At 37.8% G+C, this 25,013-nt stretch overlaps 1 protein-coding gene across 1 annotated transcript in view; it reads right to left on the bottom strand.

The window, feature by feature from the left end:
• LOC146002570 (uncharacterized) overlaps positions 1 to 23,204 on the bottom strand; it is a 28,638-nt gene extending 5,434 nt beyond the window's left edge. Inside the window, exon 1 of the mRNA XM_083140511.1 lies at positions 22,928 to 23,204. Coding sequence (XP_082996637.1) covers positions 22,928 to 22,969 — 42 coding nt within the window. The 5' untranslated portion in view covers positions 22,970 to 23,204. The remainder of the gene's footprint in view (positions 1 to 22,927) is intronic.
• Between the last annotated feature and the right edge of the window lie 1,809 nt (positions 23,205 to 25,013).

Raw genomic sequence — 25,013 nt, 5'->3', positions numbered from 1 at the left:
CTAATATTTAAATTGATCTATGAAAGAAAGGGTTTCTCTTCATAGGGATGCAAGAAAAAAGGTTGGAATTAAAATACTGCTACTGTGTGCTTACCTTGCATTCACACAAGAAAATAGGACTTGAGTTTGGATTAATCTAGTGTTTTTTACATGCAAATTTTATTTTTAAATTCCTTTCCAAAATGCTATTTTGAGTGCTTTTGTATTTTCTCACAGAGCTTGAACTTAAATCGGATAATTTGGACTACAAAGTCATTCTTATACAATGTTTTCCCTTTGATCCCAATATCCAATTCACATTACGATGAATACATAATATTTGTGATTTTATTGTAAATTTTTGTACACAATTGTCTTTACTAAATTGATGCTAACAAAATTATGTAATAAATATGTGAAAACCGTTTAAGTGTCTTTTATCATAATTGTTTTACTGGACTTTAAAATTGAATGAACTTTTTTGAAAAATTCACGCATTAAGATTCTTTGGAACCAAACTCTATTTTTTTTTAAAAAAAGTAGTTGAAATCACCATACAGCATGTTCGAAAGGTCAAAAAATTGTGGAGAAACTGTTTTTAATTTAATTTTGAAATTAATTCTCGATTTTTTAAAAAAATAAAAGTAATGGGCTACATAGCCAGCGCACGACTAATAGTGTAACAAATGCTGGCACTCCTGTTCTAGGGTTAAATACGGTCCAGGAACCTTTTTTCCGGATCAATTTAAATACGGTCCAGGGACCTTACTACCAGATCAACTTAAGTGCGGTCCAGGAAGCTTTTTCAATGAAACAATACGCAACTTGACCAAATTTAAATTCTGCGAGGAAAAAGGTTCTGGTCCAGTTGCGGAACACAATAGAACCCATTAGAATGTAGAGGAGTCATTCCATTCCAAATCAACACAGATATGAGCAATTTCCAACCTGACCATCTCCGATTTTCATGAAATTTGGGGAGTTGAAGCTATGCATGGAACTTAGTAACTATGAAAATTTTTAGTCTCGTGCGTCTTGTAATTGTTAAATTATTCAAGGTCAAAGTTCGCATAAATTACCCTTTTTGAGCCCGCTTAGCTATACTAAATGTGCTGTAACTCCGCCATTATTTTGCTTAGGAATCTCAAATAAAGCTTATTGTACAGGGAATTGAACATACTTTCCAGTGATATATAACAAGCCTACCTTTGGATAAAAATACAATTTTGTCACGTGACCTTGACATTTTCCCTTGAATATCTCAAAACATGTCATCACCAAAAATTATGAAAAAAATATATTTAGTCCCTCATTCCATACTCTAAAGCCCCTGTCACACGGAACTGGATTTCTAGTTGGAATGCTCTAGTTGACGCTGCACTGGCTACCCATTTGCTAGTTTTCGCCTCACACGGTACTTGTTATACCGTACTTGTCGATAGTCTTTCGTTCCCATAATGGCGGCCGCGCGAGATGTAAACAACGTATCACTTCACACTTTTAAAATACGATAACTATCCAACCGAGAGGAATATCGCATCGCATTAAATGGTTTTAGGTAGAGAAGAACGGCGCTGATAAAATACAAACTTTACAACGTTTACTATACACGTACGGAAGAATATTTTAGCTTTTTCAATTGTAAACATGCCTTTCGTGTTGTATGCACTCGGAAGCCACAGAAAAAAAGGCTACTTTACAAACTCACAGAAAATCTTCACATGGCCAAACTTTGCTCTGATTGGCTGTTCCACAGAATCTAGTCGTAGAAGTTAGTAGCAATTAGAACATGTCCTATTCCTCAAAACCAGTCAAGCAGTCAGCCAGGCGGCCATGATTACTACCCAGAAAGTCAGTTCATCGCCAACTAGGGCATTCCAACTAGAAATCCAGTTCCGTGTGATAGGGGCTTAAAACATATCAAAAAATTATTCTGGGACTGCAATGGGATCAGAAGATAATAATATGTGTAACTATGTGACTGATAAAAGCCTCATGACATGAACTATGACGAGTCAAAAGTCCCTTAACACCCCCTACAAAATGTATAGGAGTTATCCTGGTCATGAAAGACATAGGTTAGGCACAGAGAGATCCCTAGCTGTGTGTGTCAAGCGCAAGTCCGGCATATTGTTGACCGCCATATTGAATTCAACGCAAAAATTTCAAAGGAAAGGGGGTGAAGTGATATACAAATCAGGCTAGAACTTCACGAGAAATGAAACGGCGAAGGTGTTTCCAAAGTATCTTTAACCAGCAAAAAGTTATTACTGCATGCTTGTAACCATTTTCTCCTTTTCGAGGTGTTAAAAACAAAGTATTAAGAATGCTTCTAACGTGTTAGGAACTCGTCGAGATCACGCTGACATCTTGGGAAAGAAGTATACGCACCATTGCATATGATTTTAATCAGCAACAGTCACCAAATACTTGAATAGTGGAGAATATTGGGAAAAGTATCTCAAACAATTACGTGACACTTTAATAAAAATTATATGCAATACCTGTGATTTGATAATCTACAGTAGACAGATCCCAGCTGAATGGTTGTTGCTGGTAAGCTAATGATGTGGTATAGTGTATGGAGAACGGGAATGGTTGGTCCATATTCAACAACGGAATCTTAAATGGTGAGGGCTTCTTGGATGTGTTAAGTGAACAGGTTTTTCATCCTTGCTTACGGGATATGGCACTTTTCTAGAGTTTTGAAACAGGACAGTGTGTGACCACACTATGTGAACATTTTAGCAATTTCTTCATGGTAAATTTCTAGGTAGATTGATGGGCAGACGGGGATCTATTAAAAGGCCTGCACATTCCCCAGATCTAACATCTTAGGAGGACTTTTACCTTCAGAAACATTTGAAGAGAATGGTGTATGCAATAAAAGTCCCTGATTTTGACCATCTGAGAGAAGGCATAGTTGCTGCTTGCGATGATGTTGCACCTGCTACATTGCCTAATGTTCTATGTGAGTGTGAGAGACGTCAACGAGTGTGCTCACAGGAATATTGACAACACTATAATGTGCATATATCGTAAGTGAAAGATATATGCGTATAACGTTTTGATGCCTAAAAATAAATTGGAAAAACCTTCGCCGCTTCATTTCTCGTGAAATTCTAGCCTGATTTGATATATCACATCACCCCCTTTCCTTTGAAATTTTTGCGTTGAATTCAATATGGCGATCAACAATATGCCGGACCTGCGTGACACACACACAGCTAGATATATCTTATTTCTTTCATGACCAAGATAACTCCTTTACATTTTGTAGGGGGTGGTAAAGGACTTTTGACTCGTCATAGTTCATGTAATGAGGCTTTTATCAGTCACATAGTTACACATATTATTTTGTATTTTCTGATCCCATTGCAGTCCCAGAATGATTTTTTGATATGTTTTGGAATATGGAATGAGGGAACAAATATATTTTTTTTCACAATTTTTGGTGATGACATGTTTTGAGATATTCAAGGGAAAATGTCAAGGTCACGTGACAAAATTATATTTTTATCCAAAGGTAGGCTTGTTATATATCACTGGAAAGCATGTTCAATTCCCTGTACAATAAGCTTTATTTGAGATTACTAAGCAAAATAATGGCGGAGTTACAGCACATTTAGTATAGCTAAGTGGGCTCAAAAAGGGCAATTTTTGCAAACTTTGACCTTGAATAATTTAACAATTACACGACGCAAGAGACTAAAAATTTTCATAGTTACTAAGTTACATGCATAGTTTCAACTCCCCAAATTTCATGAAAATCGGAGTTGGTCAGGTTGGGGGCTGTGTTGATTTCGCATGGAATGACTCAGAGGTAAAAAAAAATAGTAAATTATTAACTAGAACAAAAAAAAAAGTTTTTTTTCCCATTTCCTCTCGCCCAATAAAATCTTAAACTCTTGTGATATTTTCAAACCGTGCTATATCAAGATCTCTAACTCGGAAATCCACTCGCCGGTCCCCGTTGCGGAGTGGTTAGCACATCGCGCCACGACGCCAGGGGTCCCGGGTTCCAATACTGGCCTGGGCATGGATGTTTCTGAGTGTCCATTCATCAATTTCATCATATCATCACTCATCCCTATCTTCGCAAATTAGCCAAAAGTTGCACAAGGCGAAGTAACATAAACAAAATCAATCAATCAATCAATCGGAAATCCATTCTTCTCTCAGCACTACATTCTTTACATTATCACTTTTATCATTGTAATATTGCTTCCTTCATTTTTAACGGAAAATACAACAACAGTAAACAATCAGCTCCAATGGAAACCTACCTATCAATTTAGCGATGCAGAAATTTCTAAACAACCTTAATTAGGGATTGTACCGAAACGAAACAAGTCTCTGAATAATGTCTGTATCATCTAGAATTTCGAGACGAGATCTGAGACTCTCGGCCTCGCTCGAGATTTGAATTTACTTCAAAAAGTTAGGCCACATTTACTTTACTATACGACTTTTTCGGACATGGAGTCTGCCAGATGTATATCTACCTGATTATTTACATTAATATGAAGGGCTCCGGTGTAAAACATGGTAAGTGAAATTTTGGTTATTTTTGAGTTACAAAGTAAAATGTGCCATCCTTCAATTTTCGAGTGAAATTGCTATGTCATATAATTTGCATTGGACTCAATAAAGCCTTCTGAAATTGATAAACACAACACGAAAACAATTTATCTACAGTATAGCTTATAATAACCCTTTTTCTTAATGACGAAAATGTCACTTACCACGTTTTACACCGAGCCCTTTAATTATATGAATTTTTGTATTATATTCATATTAGCCATAAGTACAAATAAATCCATGAGTGACAATTGTGAAAGTATATTGCGTGCTTGCATATACATTCAGGATAAAAAATTGTTTTCGAGGGTTCGTAGCATCGAAACTAGTCATAAAATTAAAAAAGAAAGAAAAGGTTTTCACTAAAAGTTGTTTGCCCGAATGATCTCTACACGCTGTAAAAGTTGGTGCGGTGTCATGTTGCATATGTCTTGAGAGTCCAGATAATACCGAGACTTGCCCTTCGAGACAGAGACGAGATAGAGAAAGGCACGTATTTACAACTCGAGGAAGAGACGAGACACTGTCAAGTTTCATCTCGTATGAATAACAATCCTGATACGTACATTCATACAAATCAAGGCAGAATTTATTGTAAAATGTAACACTGTAAACGTGACGTTTCAACCTTATATCAAGTTTTCATTTTAATTAAGTTCAGAGTCTGAGGAAGACCTTGATATAAGATTGTGTTTTATTTTACAATAATTTCTGCTTTGTTCACAATTTTGAGTGTTTTACTAAACACTAGCTGATTACCCGGCGTTGCCAGGGTATTTATTTATCAAAATCTTTTATTGGATACGAAAATAGGTAATGAATTTTAACTATAGTGTAAAATGTAACTAGTATTTCTTTCCAGATTGTACATCATATGTGTACCAAGTTTGGTTTAAATTACTCCAGGCGTTAGTGAGTTAGGTCATTTTTGACATTTTACTTTTCACCCCCTCTCACCCCCCATGCCGAAAGGTGATGAACTTTGAGTTGAACGGCATTGGGAGTGTCACTATTCATCTTAGCGACCCAGAAAACTATGGATTCCACATTAACATCGGTCGTTTTCGATTAGCTATTTCTACATGCCACCCTCTTCCCACCCCCACCCCTAGAGGTGCCAGGGGTGTCTAACCTCCAGATTATAACTCATACGTGTACCAAGTTTGGTTCAAATTGCTCCAGGCGTTCGAGAGTTATGCCGGAACAAACATAAATACATTTTTATATAGATAGATGGAAACAAGGGTTATCAGTGTTACTATTCATAGAAATATACAGTAATGTTTTCTGGCAGGGGTACGTGGTAGTACGAGTAGAACATTCTTCACATGCAAGAATAAAAATAAATAATTTTTAATGTTGCACCTTTTATATTTTTTCGACACTTTAGGCCAATCGGACCAAGAAGACGAACTCACGTAAGAACACTTGTGCCCACCTTAGAATTGTTGGTGGCGATATCTTGTTTCCAGCACTAGTCTAGATACAGTTTACTTCTGAAGTGGCCGTTGTTCTCGTTAAGGAAAGAAATATAGATACATATTTAGAAATGTACATGTTTGAAAACACTTCAGTATTATTAAGTATCTCAGATTATTAATAAAGTGTGTATATATATATATATATATATATATATATATATATATATATATATATTGCACAAACTAACTTACGAAGTATTACTTGAACCTATCTTCTCCGAAAAGTGCTGTATTGTGTGTGTGTATTAGAAATTGACATATATGATTTTTTTCCCGATACTGACAAAGTATCGATATAAAATTTATCCATACCCCTAGCCGGTACGCTGCCGATTCGAAATAAAATTGCAAATGTTTCTTGAAAAACACAAATGGTTAATTAACATAATTTAGGAATTTTAATTTTTAAAACTATGATAAGCAAGAGACTTGGTATATACGTATGAACTCGTATGTAGGCTACTATTTAGTCACCAGACTAACGTATTAAAAGTCTCCCAAAATGAAGTTCTTCTGCCAGGGCAGGCACCTTGGAAATTATATCGGAAACTACGAGGGTCACAATTTATATTTTGAGCCTAACAATGAAAAAACAGGAATTTGGCATTGAAAACTGCTTTATTGTTTTTCCAAGAATTCTCCTTTATGGTCAATATACTTTTGCATTCGTTCGAACCATTTGTCAATGCAGTTTTTCCAATCTTCTTGAGACACCTCCATAATATGGTTTTTGAACGCATCAACGGCATCTTCCGCAGACGAAAATCGTTGTCCACGCAATTTATTCTTGACATTCGGGAACAAGAAGAAGTCGTTGGGTGCCAAATCAGGACTGTACGGCGGATGACCCATCAATTCGATTTTTAGACTGTTCATAAAGTCGGTTGTTAGACGAGATGTGTGACAGCTGGCATTGTCTTGATGAAGAATGATCCGACGGCGTTTGTTTGTTTTCCGTATTTGACCGAAGACCTCTGACAAACAAATTGTTGTGTACCATTCAGAGTTGACCGTTCTACGTTCCTCTAAAGGCACAGTTGCCGCATGACCAGTTTTCCCGAAAAAACAGGCGACCATTTGTTTCGATGTGCTTCGAGCGCGAACAACTTTTGTTGGATTGGGTTCATCTTGAAACACCCATACAGTCGACTGCTGTTTACGTTCCGGCTAATATGCATATATCCATGATTCGTCACCTGTTACAATCTTATATACGTCTTTTGAAGCACCACGATTGTATTTATTGAGCATTTGTTTGCACCAATTGACGCGAGCGTATTTATGACTTTTTGTCAAATTGTGTAGGATCCAACGAGAACATACCTTTCTCACAGCTAAATGATCATGTAATATTTTATATATGCTGGTGGAACTAATGCCTATGGTTTCCTCAATCTCACAGTATGTCACATGACGATCTTGCAGTATTATGTTTTGCTTAGCATCAATGTTTTCTTGAACAACAACTGATTTTGGACGACCTTCGCGAATCTCGTCGGTGAGCGAATGGCGGCCACGATTAAATTCGTTATACCAGCGTTTCACAGTGGCAAAGGATGGGGCTTCGTCGCCAAATGTGGAAGTAAGTTGATCGATGCACTCTTGTCTTGATAATCCACGTCGAAAATCGTAAAAAATCATCGCACGAAAATGTTCACGAGTTAATTCTATTTTATTGTTGTCGCGCAATCTCCAAGGCAACATAAACAACACAAATCAAGCTATTGACAAAACATTTGAAGTACGTTATGGTCAATAATGCCAGACGATTCCGTGCAAACTTCAAATCGCGCCTAACTTCAATCAGTGTTGCCAAGGCTCAAAATATAAATAGTATCAATGCTGTCAAAAAGTGTTTCAAGTGAAGAATATTCGCTATAAAATTAAATACATTGATTGTTTTTATATATTTTTTTCATAAAACTTACAGTTAATCTCCCCCCTCTAACTGATTAAGGAAGTAATTGTATTCAATGAAACACACGTTCGTTTGAACCATACACTGAGGGTTCTTCTTTGTCAAGGATACACAAACTGCTTGATGTAAAGAAATAATGGAGACTGAGCCTACAGTCTTATGTGGGATTCGAACCACAATGTGCCTTCAGAGGGTACCAAACCTTGGACTCTTTGATCGGAAAATGACGACGTTACAACTACAATACAATTTTTTGATACATAAATTTTGGTTTTTCATAATTAGGGTTCGGACGTTGATGACATGAAATCTCTACAATTGGCCTGTAGAATGACCTTGAAATTATTAAAAAATGACCTACAATTTTTTAAAAAATAACCTAAATTTAATTTTAGCTGTCAAAATGAAAGCTTAGAAGAGAGTTCAGTGCTTCGATAAAACTCATTGTTTGCTAGTTTAAACTATCGAAGCAAAGGGTAAAAAGCAATTAAGTGCCAATATAGTTTTCATTTTATTCTTTAATATATTTTTTCCCCATAAAATACACCGCAAGGTATTTCTGTATAAGTAATTCACCTCTGATAGTTGAGCTTGCACGATACGCGTGCCTTATATTATAATTTCTTGTGGTTAAAACCACAGCAAGGAACTTCAAAGTGTTTGAAGTTTGTATTGACCCTATTTTTCGATGAATTGTGTAGTTGTTAGGAAATTTAAATATGGAAGTTATGTTAGAAAAAGCATGAAACAACAGGGAACGAACAAAAATAAACCTAAAAAGGATTTAAAAAATCAACGAAACGACAAAAAAGTACTGAAAAATTACCTAAAAGCGGAAAGAGGCAGGAAAATGCAAAACAATAGAAAATAAAAACAACGATTTCTGGTTCTAAGAGTAGAGAAACGACTACTATCAGATGTTGTGTTGTCTGCAAGGGCCAGAAAAAAAAATATTATTCATCAACTTCCTAGCCCTACTGATAACTATTGCCTGATCTGATATGTACTTTTCCGCTTTTGTCGCTCAAAATAAAATATTTCGAGCTTCATTTCTCGAAATGTAGTTTACATGAAGTTGAAACTAAGCGTAAGCTTATCGATAATCCACACGCTTTATCAATCAATAATCAGTTTGAAACTTTACGCATCCATGTAGAGTGGGATCCGTGAGTATTACCATGCAAATTGTCCATCACCAAGTTCGTGCATTTTACTTGACCCAATAACAGATTAAAGAATTAAAAGAAAATTCAAAACAAGCTGTTAACAACTTCTGCACCAGCATACATAAAATCCATCGCTTAAAACACATAGGATGTGAGAGAAAAATTAATGAAAATAGTGCGGACAATTTGCATGGTAATACTCATGGATCCCACTGTACTACTAAGCTGCTCAGATGGAGATAATAGAAAAACAATAGTGTATCAAATAAAGCACACTGTATCCTAAAAACCACAATCTTGTTGGAATAACATTTTTCCGAAAAACGACACCTGACAAAATTTTCGTGACCACCTTCTACGAAACACAACGGTGACAGGACGCAGGTGAATGTTTTCCATGGAAAGCCAGGAAGTTGCGATGTACAGGAAATGTGTCAATGTTTATGTAAGTTACCTACGATAAGATTAGATATACTTCCTTCCCGTCACCCCCCTTTTTTTTATAAGCAATTTCCTATGAATTATTATAAATCTCTTCCGTTTCATATACACATCTCAGAATATGTGTCAGATTGCAAAATGTGTTAACTGGTATTGAATGACAGTGTTAATTACGTCATGAGTACAGTCACAGCATGTTATCTTCTTTGGAATGTAATAGACTATAGTGACGTACAGTATATTAGTTGACCTATCACTATTATCAGTAGTAAAACTATTCATTAAGAACCATTATTTTGAAATTCGAACAAAGTGAGATAGTTGTATTTTTGTTGGGCTTAAGTTTTTAATGCGTTGAAGTAGGTCATGAAAAATTAATAATGTGCAGTTTTGAGACTGAAAAAAATGGCTGTTCCCCGCAAAATATTCGCCCCACCTACGTGTCGCCAACTACTTTTTTTTTCTTGAATAGACTTATGAAAATAGCAGGTTTTTACTTCACAGAGATTACGGTTCCCATTCATATTGCTAATTATTATGGTGTATATTTAAAGTTTTGCACTGACACACATTACTACCATTTGACTTTCAACAGACTTATAATGTCTTCTCCTAGGTATCTCTCTAGAAAGATATTAGTTTGTGAATTGGCATTTTTGTCATTTTACGGCGCTTCTTACTGCCATTCTTGGTTAATTACAACGAGGATGAACTATGAGTGGATAAAATTGGTGATAAGACACCCAAGCCAGCACTCGAACCAGAACCTTCAAATGAAAGATCGTGAAGTGATACTGAGGCAGCAAAAATATTTTTAAAAAAAGGTAAAGGTAAAGTGCTCCCCTGTGCTTTGTACCACGCCATGAAGGCGTATAGGAGGTGTGGAGTTAGGGTTCCACACTTTCTTGATATAATATATATTTAATGCAAAAATATATTCGTTTCTAATTTAGTTATATTAAGTCGATTTTCTACCTGTTATGTTAATCGCGAAAATGAGGAAAAATTGAAGAAATAGTAATAGGACACATCATCCATCTCGGACCAGGGTTCGAACTGGTAACTCTTGAGTTTGTAGTGCATTACGTTGTCCAATACGCTACGAAGATCGAGCTGCTTTTATGTTTTGATTCGTCTCTAGAGTCCCCATATTAGTTGTGATGCTGTATTTAAAACAAGATCGTCCTCCTCTGTGGCCGTGCGGTCTAAGGCGCCGTACTTTGGACTCCGACTGCGGAACGGCATGGGTTCGTGTCCGCCTGGGTTCAGTCTCTGGGTTCTCGGCCTGTGTATAGCACCGGTGGCAACCCACCATCGTGAGGAAATTGGAAATCGGGGAGCTACGAGTGAGTAGCGTAACCCGGTCTCGGATATCTCCTATAACGGCTGCGGGTTCGACGTGCTGACCCCACGTTACCCCATTACCGGTTGAAGAGGTCCACACCTCTAGGATTGTGGGAGGGAGACTGGCAGTCTGGAGATAGGCCAAGGCCCTTCGACGGCTTTCGAGCCACGGGTTATTATAACAAGATCAACACGTCAACCCTTGTTTTCGAATCGGAACCAATTCATGGAACAGATTAAGTGCACGCATTTCGTATACAGATCCCGCCACCCACTCGCACAAAAAGACGTACACTAAAGTTCCTGTGTTGCTTTCATAAAGCCAAACTCCATTTCCTAGTATGCTGACGTTACAGTGAAATTATTCTTTATTAAACTGTAAATCGGTCTCGATTATGTAGTAGACCTACATAAAGTACATTTCTGTTTTTTTAAATAAAAAAGTTAGTGTTATATTTCATCAATTGTTAACGTTACGTATGTTTTTCTTTTGTTATTCAGAATGACTTTTCTGCGACTGCTGGCTAACCGCGACGATCATGATGGGTGATAATCAGATTAAATAGAATACCAGTGGCGTAGGCAGGGAGGCTCACCCGACTCAAGCCTCCCCCCCATTTCAATAAAATTTTCGATTTTAAATTAGAGAGAGATGATCGAGAACGAGTGCGACACATATGCTTTTTCTCTTTATATTCCGTAAATTGTCCGAGGACTAAGTCTCATAATAACTAAAATTTGGGCATCGATACATTGCGAGTTGACACTTGGATGCTTTGTCATAGCATCCCTGTTTATGGAATGGGTGGAGTGGTCGCAGTGCATGGAAGGAAGGTGGGTAGAATTAAGCTGTACTCTTGGAATTCCACGGTCTGCTGGCCTCGGTATTTACTACATTAACAGGAAATATTACTGCCCTAGGTTATTTCTGGGCTTGGAAAGTTGGGGAAACGGGGATTTGAAGACAAGATAATGCGGTTAGTGTCTGGTCGATGGAGGTTCTCAACAGTTTGCAAAGACGGAGACTGGATTTTGCGTCCCTTTGATTTTTTTTTTTTTTTTTTTTTTTTTTTTTTTTTGAAAATTTCCATATCTCCGTTTCTAATTGAGCTAGGAGAATGGTTGATAGCTCGTTGGACTCGGAAGTCCTCTCTCCAATTCTACAATACAAAATGGGGTTTCCAATAAAAATTTTACAGTTGCCCCCCGCCCCACCCCCAGGGGTGGTGGTGGGGAATCAAGTGTGATATCATTGAATAGCTTTCTTTCACTTATTAAACACGTATTTTTTCGTTTTCCGATTCGATGTGTATTTCTCACGATATGTGACCGTTCCGGGACTTTTGGACCACCCGGTATGTTTCATATAGTTTTAGGGGCAAACTGTTTAATTATGTTCCTAAAATTCCCCCGCCACCTTTCCCCCTTTTGCCCCCCCCCCCCCCCACATTTGAAATTTTTGGCTACGCTACTGATCCATATCCAGACCGTGAATCGAAGCCGGGAAAGTCGAGCATTTAATGCGTTCTGCCACCGAGCACCAGATCATGTCAACTGATATAAATATCCCCCCTCCCCTTCTTGTTGCTTGCGTAGATCGTGGACATTCAATGTCTTGTTTGCATCTTGTTCAATGGATAAGCAGGTGGCAGGTGTGGGTGGAAGGGAGACCTCGGAAGTGTTTTCTTACCAGCTAGGACTGCATTATTTGAGACGGCATTATCAGATTAAATGCAGCAGTACCACAATTCTCTATGGCAGTACTATTTGGGCTGCTTTACACACTATTCCCCCTTATAAGTGATTGTTTTTGCAATTCTGGAATAAAAACTTTTGGTCTCTAGAAATTTCAGACACTTACGTTGCAGAAAATATCGAGAATTAACTTCATTCCAATAAGATCCTTTGGAATTTCCTGAAGTTGGAATCTGAACTTGATAATTCACACCTCGTCACAAAGAACTATTCAACAACAAAGTGATAGATGTTTATGGAAAGGAAACAAGACGAATCCAGTTTCTACCTAAATAGTATGCTCGAGTGTGAACTTGTATACAAGCTCGTATTTTCAATTCAATTTGAACTTCATGATTCGTAAAGTAATTATAATAATAATAATAATAATAATAACAATATCAACAATAATAGCAATAACATCAATAATAAAAATTTAAATAATAATAAAAGTTTCTATGACTGAAGAGTAAGATAGGAAATCCTACTCTCTCCCCATCCCCCAGCCAAGAAAAAAATCTTGCGGCAGCATTCCTTTTCTCAAGTGGCCTCCCCGATGGTGCAGTGGTAGCGTCGTCGTCTTGTGATCAAGGGTTCCCGAGTTATAATCATAGTGATTCGGATTCCACTTTAAACTATAGGTCCAGTCCCGATTAGCCTTACTAAGCATAAAGTGGACTTGAAACGCGAATTCAATCAATCAAACCTTTTCTCAAGTACTTCAATCGAATCGAAACCAGTGCAAGGAAAACAAAACAGCATTGTGTTGTCAGTAGAATGACAAATAAGGTAGTTAAAACAGAAAAGGCTCTAAAACGGCAGTTGATAAGGATTCAAGATTAGGACAGCACACAGTCAGTTCTCTAGTAGAATATCTAGCAGGATTATGAACCAAACACTCCTGATGCAAAGAAATAATTAAACGGTAGAAGGTAAGAAATTAGTGCAAGGTACCCCTTTCTATAAGAAAGGTGATAAGGAGAAAGCTCTTTCCGTTACAAGATTTGATACAAATGTAATATAGATTGTATTGATTATATCTTAAGACACAGCAAAAGTGCAAACATTATGAATTAGTATCATTGTTATTAATAATTGAAAGTTGGTGTACACTTCACCCATCTCCTAGATCCAATATACAGATTGACCAGAAAAAAACAGATACTAGAATATTACCCCCCAAAAAATGTGGTGATGGCTGTGCTTTATTCGTCAAAAATACAATTTATTTTACGACAACTGAAGTATATTTTCCAAACGTTATGTGGATAAAGAGTTTAACCTTCAACTCTGAAGCAATTTTATTTCATCTTCAATATTTTCCTATGATTTTAACTATGAGATATTTATTAAATACCGTCATTGTGCCTTGCAAAAAAAAAAATAATCAAACACCAAAGCTATTTTAATATAGGTGGTATTAACTGGCAACATTTTTTGAACTAACTTTTATGTTAAAAGGAAAGCAGAAAATATCGTAGAAGTAGATACCCAAACAAATTTAAATCAGTTCAATGCATCTTATAATACATCTGTTCTGAACCATGTCCTGGATTTATACTTGTGTACAATACAAAATAGCAATATTGATTTTATCTAAGATTGACAACTATCCTCCCCATTGACATTCACATTCAACTTGATTCAAAGAAACAAAACGGGTAATGTTCTGAACAAAGGTAATGCAAACAGTGATTTCTGTTATACAAAAGATGATTGTAATAATATTTATTGTGATTCATTATATATGTCTAATATGTCTTCATTGAACGTGTGCTGTTGTAGATGAATCTGTTAAGATTTTTATTAGTGCTGATAATTTAGTTTTAGAAAATAATATGAAACTTGGTAGAGCTTCTGAGAATTTGCCTTCGATGGCCAAGAAAGTTGAAGTTATAATGAACACAAAAAGCAAATATCTTGAAAATATAAACAGTGGTAAATTTGAATATTATGCAACTTATTCCAATCTTAGAAGAGATATCAAAAATGAATATATAACAACAAACAACAGTAGTAACTTTCTTCAGAAGAAAGCATGGTACTTCAACAAATAAAGACACTTACGCGGTGTTATTGTCAAATATGTGGAACTTTGTTAAATTGGGGAGAACAACTAAAAGAATCATGTAAAATGCCAAATTTGGCTCATCATATGACGCTATCCACTTACTCGTATAAGAATTTCGGGCAAGGATTAATATTTGTCGGCGTTACTGCCATTGATAAGAAACCCTTTCCGTAAGGCTTAGGTTTCGTTCCCTTGTATAATGTATGTTAATCAACAACAGTTAATGCTATTTTCAAATTCTTCCTCCTACAAGACATAAATATTTGCTACCTTTGATTCTACATTGTAGGCCATGCTATTTGTGGAAATTTTGGGAGGGCCCGTGCCCATAAATGCACGCCAAAGTTTCCTACGATATACGTATTAGATTCATAGTTTAGTTCCCCACACAATAAAATTCTTGGTACGCTGCTGTATCAATTCTTGTTTTCTAGGGGGGCGGGGGGGAGGAGGCTGTAGTTTGGGGAAACAGGTCGACCAGGACAGGCAGGTATCTGGAAATACATTTTGGAGAGTTCCGACCAAGTGTCTCAATAATAATAATAATATAATTATATTAAAGTAATATTAATTAAATACGTAAATTAATTAATATTGTATTATTATTATTACATGAATAAGGTAAAAAGATGGTAAAAGAAAAGATATATAACAGCATGTATTCCTAATTAATGTTAATTAAGATCGCCAAAACAACTGCTCTGGCAAGGAAATTAATGTCAAATAGATAAATAATTGAATATTTATTGAATAGCAAAAAAGGAGTTAGATCCAATTGCAATAGGCGATACAATAATAAATAACTGTACGGTACCACTTTTAATTGCCTATTACAACGGACGAAAAGTAAACTTGCTGATTAATATTTTATGGATATTATCATAAATCTTTGGAACTGTCCTTCCAAGCCGTATGAGCCATATTCCTTGCCTTCCAATAAGATCAGCAGAAATAACCAACCATCGATTACATAACAAATTCTAAACAGTTATATTTTGATTATTTCATTTTAGTACTTGGTAAGTCTTTGGGGTAGGGGGAGGGTTCCGGACCCTCTGGACCCCGGCCCCCTAAATACGTCCTTGAACCTGAACCCCTCTTTTCCCCTTTCTAGCGCCGTCATCAGTGTCAGTTCTATATTTCTTAAGATTGGCACGATCTGAAGCAAAATTGAATTTTTACTACGAGTTCAAATTCGCTGACGAACGTGCTATAATACTGTGTCAGAAAATGAAAATCGTTAAATTAGATTTGTTCAAGACATGCTCGTACAATGGCCTTAAGGATACACTTATTATGAATTTCAACACACGTGTGCACCAGCTCCGTAACGGTAAATTGTTAACAATGCCACAAGACGACCCCGTGCTATTTTATTGTCTTGAATAACGTGTTTATTTATCTTCTCAATGTGCTGTAGAAATGACGTGTGTAACGAATTTAGAAATGCAGCTGAATTGTTCTTCAAGGAATGACTCTTCAACGTGTTCCACTGTCAAAGTCAAACAAGGTCAAAGCGTGTTCTGAGTTCACATTTATGCTCGGATTGGCTAATTGGCACTCGACCTACAGTTTAAAGCAGAGTTGTTAAACGTTCAGGAACACATAAATTGTAATGGGTTCTATTGGGTTCCGCAAAAGAACAGGAACCTCTTTTCTCGCACAATTTAAATCCGGTCCAAGTTGCGTATTGTTTCATTTCAATACGGAACTTGGACCGTAATTTAAATTGATCCGGAAAAAAGGTTCCTGGACCGTATTTAAATTCATCCTGAAAATATGTTCCTGGAGCGAACTGAAAAACTTTAAACATAAAAAGGATCTTTACGGGCCATTTACACTTGATGATTTTATCTCTCGGTCGGGGATTGAATATACAGTAGAACGTCGTTTATCCGCATTAATTGGGACCGAAAGTTATGAGGATAACGAGTTTTGCGGATAATCAAACATGTGTTCATTTAACAAAGAAAAGCACGTACAGTACAGGTTTATTTTATACATACAGTACAAAGTACTACATACGCATACAGTACAAGAAAACAAAAGACATGAGAAAACACTCGTAATATACGTAAAGTACGTGCCTAAATTACAGTACTGTACCTGTACTGTGTTATTTATGAAGAAAAATAATCATTTTTTTTAACAGATTTGATCGTCTTTTTTTTACCGCTCTTGTTTTTTTGAGCGTGCAGATAATTGACGTGCGGATAAACGACGTTCTTCTACTGTATTTACAATTCCCGGACCTTGAACAACCCTGCTATCGTGATTGTTAAAGATGCAGGAACTACTGGCGTCTATTGAGTTCCAAAACTGCGGGGGCTAGAACTGTTTACTTCCCTTTGTAGACAAGTTTCAGCATAGTGCGGAGGCAACAAGTTGAGTGTATATTTCGTATAATTTTAGGTTATAAGAACACTTTTTATTTTGCATATTTTGGTCATTTTTAGGTAATAAAAATCCTAGACCTAGTGATCACGAAGTTTATTGTTTCCGATAACAGCAAAAACCTAAGTTTTATTGTTTTCCTCTGGTAAAAAGACTTTAGCAATGTAACGCACCAAATTAATGTAAAGTGCCTCATTATCGTTTCATTTACTGACGTGAATTAGTTACATAATTTCGGAACTTGATACTGGCGCTATCATGCTTTCTCAGTGCGTTAATACCCCGTAGGACGAGTTTTGAACTTTTTTAAATTTATTAGAAATAATCAGTTAATCAGACGCAATTACTAATGAACTTTGATCGTAGTCTTTAACACGGGTTTTAGTTAGAGGAGCGCCACATTATACAATGTATTCATTTCATTCAAATAGTGAAAATTTTGTTTCACTGCTTGTCTGTGTATTTGGTGGTTGGCAACACTGAAATCACCCAAATCCATTTCCTCTTCCAGGAACAAATACTACCCGTTACAAGGACAGCGACACGTCACAACTACCGTTTAGCCAAAAATGAGTCCCGAATAAACGCAACTAAACGGAAATGCCAGACATTTGTTGCGAATTGAGTAATGAGCGATTCGCAGAAACATTACACCAGCCCACGTGCACATAGCGCTGAACCATCACATGTTGGCTCCACAATCAGGGTTGCCAGATCCTCAATTTAGGAATTGCCCAATTTATGAAGGTGACGCACTAAATATATTTTCTCGCATTTACCTTCTCATTGTCTTATAAAAGTGGCCTTATTGTGATAAAACATCGAAAGCAAGGGCGACATTAATTTTCTCAGCTTAAAATAAATATTTGATAGACCTTACGCCTGTAGTAAAACTTGATCAAACTTGAAACATAGCTATTACAACTATTATGTTTAGTTGTTATTGTGGTGAAGTTTCTTGTAGTCGATCACCAGAGGGAAGTAACATGTTTGTAGTTCGGATCCAACATAACTATAGGCGTGATTTCTTGGATGCAACTTCTAAAGAATTGTTAATAACGATAATTTAGACAATACTTTATTATTATTTGAATTATTTCACTCCACGAAATTTTATATTTTCACCATTTGTAGTATCACAAATAGCTAAATGAAGGTAACTAATGCAGCCGAAGTTCCTTGGCTTTAGTCCCAGTCTGACTGTCTCTACATCATGTTTATCTAATCGTCACTCAACTTCATCATCGAGATGAGCCATGGGACTAAATAACAACAATGCAAAGATAACTAACACTGTATTGTGCAGTATACTATATGTTTACGTCTACATGCGTTGTCTACACGTAATCTACGCGTAGATTACATTGGGTTGTAGTTTACATAGACTACGTAGACAATGTAAAGTGCATTAAAATTCATTTTCAAGGCTTTCATGAAAGGAAAGGGACATTTTCAACTATATTTGTTCCTAACGAACTGAATCTCTTCTCTTCTATCATCAGCGATGGAAGAAGATAAATAGTATGCAAAAAAAACAACAGATGGCAGTCGTGAGGCAAAATTAGTGTTTTCCGCATAAAACACTAGAATATTTCCTACGTTAGGTTCATTTCCTAAGTGATAAATTGTTCGAATTTGGAAGGAAGCGTATGAAAAGTTCGCGTCACACATCAGCAACTGGTACGCAGTATAATTTTGTTCTACTTCCACGGAGCCCTTTGTTAAGTTATCACCTTTTGCCATGTTGTTCACATAGATTACATCATCTACGTGTATAAAATAGTCCACGTTTAGAATGTAGACTATCGTTGTTTACGCGTAGCGTAGACGCACATCACTGATTTTACCTACAAATGTGTTTTCTCAATTTATGGCACCTATTGACAAACAGACGGGAAAAGAAAGACTGTAAGCGATATTTATTTAAGTTTATGAAATTATATATTTGTGTATGTAGTAGTTTCAGAGCAATCAGCAGATATGATAGTTTCATTGTTGACAAGAACATGCAAATGGAGGGACAAGTGGGGAAAAAATTGTAGACTTAAGTTGATGCTCTACTTACGTGCTTGTAGCTTTACTTAATTCTGAGAAAATGAATGTTACGTCAACGGCAGGAAAAAGATGGCAAAATGAGGACTGACTGCTTAAAAAAGTATAAAAAGTATATGTACCCCCTCCCCCCCCCCTTCGAAAATATTGGGCATGCCACTAAGATAATCCTATCGGGATCCTTTGTATCACATTATCTTATTATATCTTGTGAGCGATATGACGATACGGAGAAAATATCCCATCGTATCGTCTGTGATGATATTTTCTTCATATACCACGATATCAAATTTCCGATATCGCCCATCCCTAATTCATTCCGTCACGGAAAATTGTCACAAACATAGGAAATATTTTACCTGGAATGTTTTCGATCTGTGTCCACCAGTTAACATTATTGCCTTGTAACCAACAGGTCTGGGGTCCGATTTCCGGTGTCAACTTATTTAAGTCTAGTACGTAAATGTATTACCGATTATTTTTGTTTCATTTTGTCTTATTATTTTCCCATCTGGTAAAGGATTGATTGTTTGTTGTAACATAATGTTATCGATATCAGTGGCGAAGCGTAGATTTCCTAGCAGGGTAGGCACAAAAGTGCGACAATTTCCATTAGTTGCTTAAATATGTAAAAAGAAAGGGAGGGGGCTATGTCATGGAGAGTGGTTCAATGTCTCTCCAGGCCGCTTCTTTACTTGCCAGTGGCGTGACGTTCTCGAGCCCTGTTGTCAATTCTTCATCACTTTTATTCTAAATTTATTTTGCAATTGAGGTGAAAAGGGCTAGAACACCCCCCCCCTCCCATAATTTTCGGGTCAGTCTGACGTTTGTGCCGTGAGAAGACGACAGAATTCCGCACTTTCAGCGACTGTCAGTTTGGTACGTTCTACTGCTGCCAACTTAGTTTTTTTAGCAAGACTTCCTCGCACCGAGGAAAACACCATTGTTATCTGTTGTCTAACTAAAGGAATGATTGTAGTTAATTGCAGTCTTGACTTTCTACATAAATGAATTTCTAACACCTGTATGTGTAAGTAAACATAATTTAAATTTTGAATATTTTCGTCTTATTTGTTCTGCTCTATGCAAATCGTGACGATGAGAATGTATGGAGAATGAATTAAAGATGATCAGGAAACATTGACATGACCACAATTAGGTCACCTGGCTTCGTAACGTGTTAAGATGACCACCACGCGGCTTTCAAGAAATAACATAAGTAAAGGTGACCTCTCTCATTCAGTGTGTATACTTCGCATCCTAGTTTGTTCTACCCCTTGTGTTAGTAGACACCTTTACGTGATAATAGAACATAGGATCTTTGTTTGGGACCCGGCAACACGACATGTTACTATGTAACATATAAACAGGTTATAATAAATGTAGTTGCTTGAGAGAATAGAATCCCAATTTTTAGGTGCAATTCAGCTCTTTTCTGCCAATCCAATGTGACAACACTGGCCTGTTCCGCCAGACCTGAAACAGACATGGCCCGCGCAATAACCCCATAACACGAAACTCTTTGTCCTAAACCCAAAAAAAAGTCTTCCCTTGTATTGTACTCTCATTGACCGACCTCTTCTCTTGTTATCCCTTCAGGGTAAACGAAACTGCCTACCTCTTCGCTTGTGTCGGCTGCATAAAAAAATGTCTGCTTGTAATATTTATTCAACGACAGTGTTAACGCATTAAATAACGTTTCAACAACTTTGAATTTTTTTAAATACTTTGCTGTCACTTGCCACTGCTACTTGCAAAGGAAAATATAGTTGAAAACATTTTAGAAATGATTGTTATAAGAAGGAAACATGAAAGACCAAAAGTGGGTCCTACCTTACGGATGATTACATCTTCACTGAATTAAGAACTCGATTGTTCTTGCATTTCAGTCCGGCACTTCTTGCGTAAATCTGATCGCTGCACAACACACGAATCACAAACAAAGCTCTACCGCCAGCCGCCACGAACATCGCGCTCCGAGCCACTCTCCCTTGTAGCGTCCTGAGCAGGAGGCAACTTTTCACAGAGGGGGAAAGAAAGAGGGAATCCCCGTTCACGATAAAAATGAATTATTCTATTTCCAGTGAAAGTAAAACTACTTTGTAAATATAAGGCGTAGCTAGCATTTTAATTTACATTATTTGGTATGAAGACTTACTCTACACATATAAGTTCTTTAGACTTTCTGTTTACGCTACGGTGTTGGGTGAATCGACAAGACCATCAGCACCCTGACCAGAAAACGAAGTCAGAACTACAGTACTCCGTAATTTTCAATTTCACTTACACTTGTCGATGAAAGGAAGGAAAACCTAAGTTTCGTACAAAATATGGAGAATGTACAATGAAATAGAAATATCTCTGCACGAACACAGGCTAATGTTTACAAAAAATGCCGGTACACCACAAATTTCCAACCCTGGCGGAAATGCAGTGTTGCTGATATTCTGTTCCTCCTAGTGGGTAACACCGCGAGGCCGGCCTCAGGAGCACGTATCAAGCATACGTACAGTACTCGTAAGATTAGGCTTCCCGCATATACGACCATACGACGTAATGTGAAGAGAGGAGGCCCCAGCAAATGTGCCTCACTCCGTGGAAAGTTCGTATACTGGACAGGGTTAGAATTTTTTTGTAATTATCATAAATGAAAATTCCAAACTTTTCCATTGCATTACATGTGTTTTGACAAAATAAGTAAATACACCTTTCAAAGAGTAATGGCGTGGGTAGGCCCGGCCTCCTGGCCTCATAGGACGCTTCGCCACTGATCGATATTGTCCATGATACTTAAGTCATCGCTTTTGAAAGGGTTCCATGCCCCCGTGCCCTTCACACTAAATACACATGTATGTGTGTGGGTGGGTGGGTGGGTGTAATATGTATCTTTTCTACCTCTCGGTTTGAATACCAAAAAAGGATGTTAGATTCAGTTTACGAAAAGTAAAAGTAATTTGAAATGAACGATGCCAATTTCCATGGGGGGGGGGGGGCGAGTTCCACGGATCGGTTCGACCCTTCCTCCTAACGCCAATGTGCGCGTAATCTTCTTGTACTGAAGCTGTATGATCCCAATATAATCCTTGGCTTCCAATAATTTGGGTGGAAATAAATAAATAAACCTCGATTACACGGCAAATGATAAACAAGCATATTTTCCATATTAAACTTGAAGAAGGGTCTCCGGACCCCCCACCCCCGAACCCCTTCCCTAAATACGTACTTGCTTGCCTTGGATTCGAACTTGGGACCCTGTCTTCGTAGCGTGTTACACTAACCACTTCACCACAGAGGGGTGGAAGGAGGTGGCAATCGTACAAATGATGTGTTTTGTATATATTATAAATTTCAAACATTTGCATTTTGAGTTGATCATTAAGTACAAGCCGTACATACTATTTTTATGTTGGACCTATTACTTCTAGCACGAAAATAGAATTCCGGAAATAGATCTGGCAACACTGTCGTGAGCTGTGGCAGTAGCCTTGAAAGTGCATCATCAAACCGGTTTCAAGAAACGCGAAGACTTTTTTTTAATTCGCAGATGCAATTACTCGACTAAATAACTTCTAATCGACACCCAGAAATGACTGGAATTTCTTCCGTAACAGCGTTAGTTTCAGAAACATATTTCAACAGGCAAAGGTGCACAACAGAAAAGTCCAGTGTGTGTAATCAACTGTCACGCACACAAAAGCAACAATTATCTACAAACTCAGAAAAACGAGAACGCAAAAAAAAAAACCAGGACTGATAAACAGCTTACCTTCTCTCCATTATCCCAGCAACAGCAAAGTAAGCCCGACATATCTTCACCACGTAACACAACTCCGTGCGTGTATGATAGAACTGGAAAGTGTGTGGATTCACTTCGCAACAGCTCGCGGTGTACTGTGGAACCAGTTTATTCTGCAACCTCCTTCCGCCGACTGCGATAAAAGCTACAGGCATATCCTCCTGCTGACGTCACGGCCGACATTCTTTTCCTCCAATCTTCCAGTGCGTCATTCGGCAATAAAAAAAGTAAGGAAGGAAAAGTGACAGACGAAAAAGAAGAAAAAGCATAATCATTGTCTTCCATGTGATTCTAGCGACTCCCGTCTCCTACGGGAAACATGCGAACTAATTCGATCGTAACACAGCTGATGTTTACTTCGCCACAACTTGGTCAATAGCCTATCCACCCCTCATAAAATCGTTATCGCAGTGTTGCAAATCTTGTTTTTCTACCATCCGACATTATTTGCTAGTGCACTTTCTTTAAATTGTGTTATACAGAGTGAATGAAAATTTTCCTCTCCGATGGCGTAGTGGTAACGTACCCTTGTAATCAAGGGAACCTGGTTCGATTTCCAGCGGAGGCACATTCTGATCCTACTATAAACTGTAGATCCAGTCCCGATTAGCCTATATGTGCATAAAGTGGACTTACAACAACTCAACAACTCCATGCAGTGTCCGCTACGACGCCAGGGGTCCCGGGTTCCGATCCCGGCCTGGGCATTAATGTTTGTGAGTGTACATTCATCAATTTCATCATATCATCACTCATCCCCATCTTCGCAAATTAGCCAAAAGTGGCAGAAAAAGCGAAGTAAATTAAAGCAAATCAATTTATCAATCAATCCATGCAGTGTCCAGGATTTTCATGAGGGGTATATGACCGTAAGGCAGTCGGGGTTGTCTAATCGGTTAATCGACCTCTCTGGTGAAGTGGTTAGCATGGCGCGCTACGACGCCAGGGATCTCGGGTATGAATCCCGGGTAAGCTATAGATGTTTGTGTAAGTGTGTAAATGAGAAAATAGAGAATTGAGGGGGAAGCTACCGCTTATTGGTTTTCCTGTTTTTTTTAAAAAAAAAAAAGTTGTTAGGGCGTCCGGCTGCAACACGGGAGACCCGGGTTCGATTCCCGTGGTGGATGATCTAAGTTTGGAATTTTTCCGGAATTATCCCCTCATAATTAAAGCTTCTCTGGAGCTCACCCAGCCTCAAATAAAATTAGGTACCTGGGGGTAAAGGAGGCCGAGCGTGATGCTGATCACACCACCTCCGAAGGTGCCGAGATCGAAGAATGTGTGGGACACCACTCCTCATCCCCTTGTATATGCCTCATTGCATGGTGCAAGAATGCACCGGGACTTTTACCTTACATGTGACCGTAAAGGGGAACGAGGATGTCCCTTTCTAAAATTTTATTTTACTCGCCAGTCCAATATTTTGCCGCAATTTCCAGCATTTGAAGTTCTTTTTTAATTATCACCATCCGTGGCGGCCATTAGGGGCGAGGGAGGGCAGTTGTCCCCTCCCCCCCTTTTCGCTACTTTTGCCCACGCACTATGCTAAACCTTATATACAAAGGGAAATATATTGTCTTTGCCCCCTCCCCCCCCGAATTTTCGAACTTCGTCCCCCCCCCTTCCGGTTTTGGAACCCAATCGGCGCCATTGATCACCACCAACCTTCTGTTGGACAAGGCACTGAAAATAATACATAGCTAAACGGAGAAATGTTAACTGGGAAATAATGAGGATAAAATAAACGAAATTTATTAAATATCATCTCATAAATTTGCTAAAATAAACTGCCTTCTGGCAAAAGCCCTTAGATCACCAAAGTCTACCATAGTCGCCGACCTCTGTGGGGAAGTTGATGACGCCAGGTTTTCAAATCCTTGCCTGGGATTCATCGTTGTGATTAGCCAAAAGATGCAGAAATGCGACCCTAAATAACAAGAATCAAATGTACGACCATAGTCTTCATAAGGTGAAATGTGAACCTACCGAATTCCATCGTCGTTGCTTGCTGAGTTTATAGACCAGCGTCTGATACCTTTTCTTTCAAGTAACTGAT

Source organism: Lepisma saccharinum, chromosome 18 (assembly GCF_977018435.1).
Source record: "Lepisma saccharinum chromosome 18, izLepSacc3.1, whole genome shotgun sequence".
Classification (NCBI taxonomy): domain Eukaryota; kingdom Metazoa; phylum Arthropoda; class Insecta; order Zygentoma; family Lepismatidae; genus Lepisma; species Lepisma saccharinum.
The sequence above is the reverse complement of the archived record's forward strand: the minus strand, read 5'-3'. Positions and strand labels throughout refer to the sequence as shown.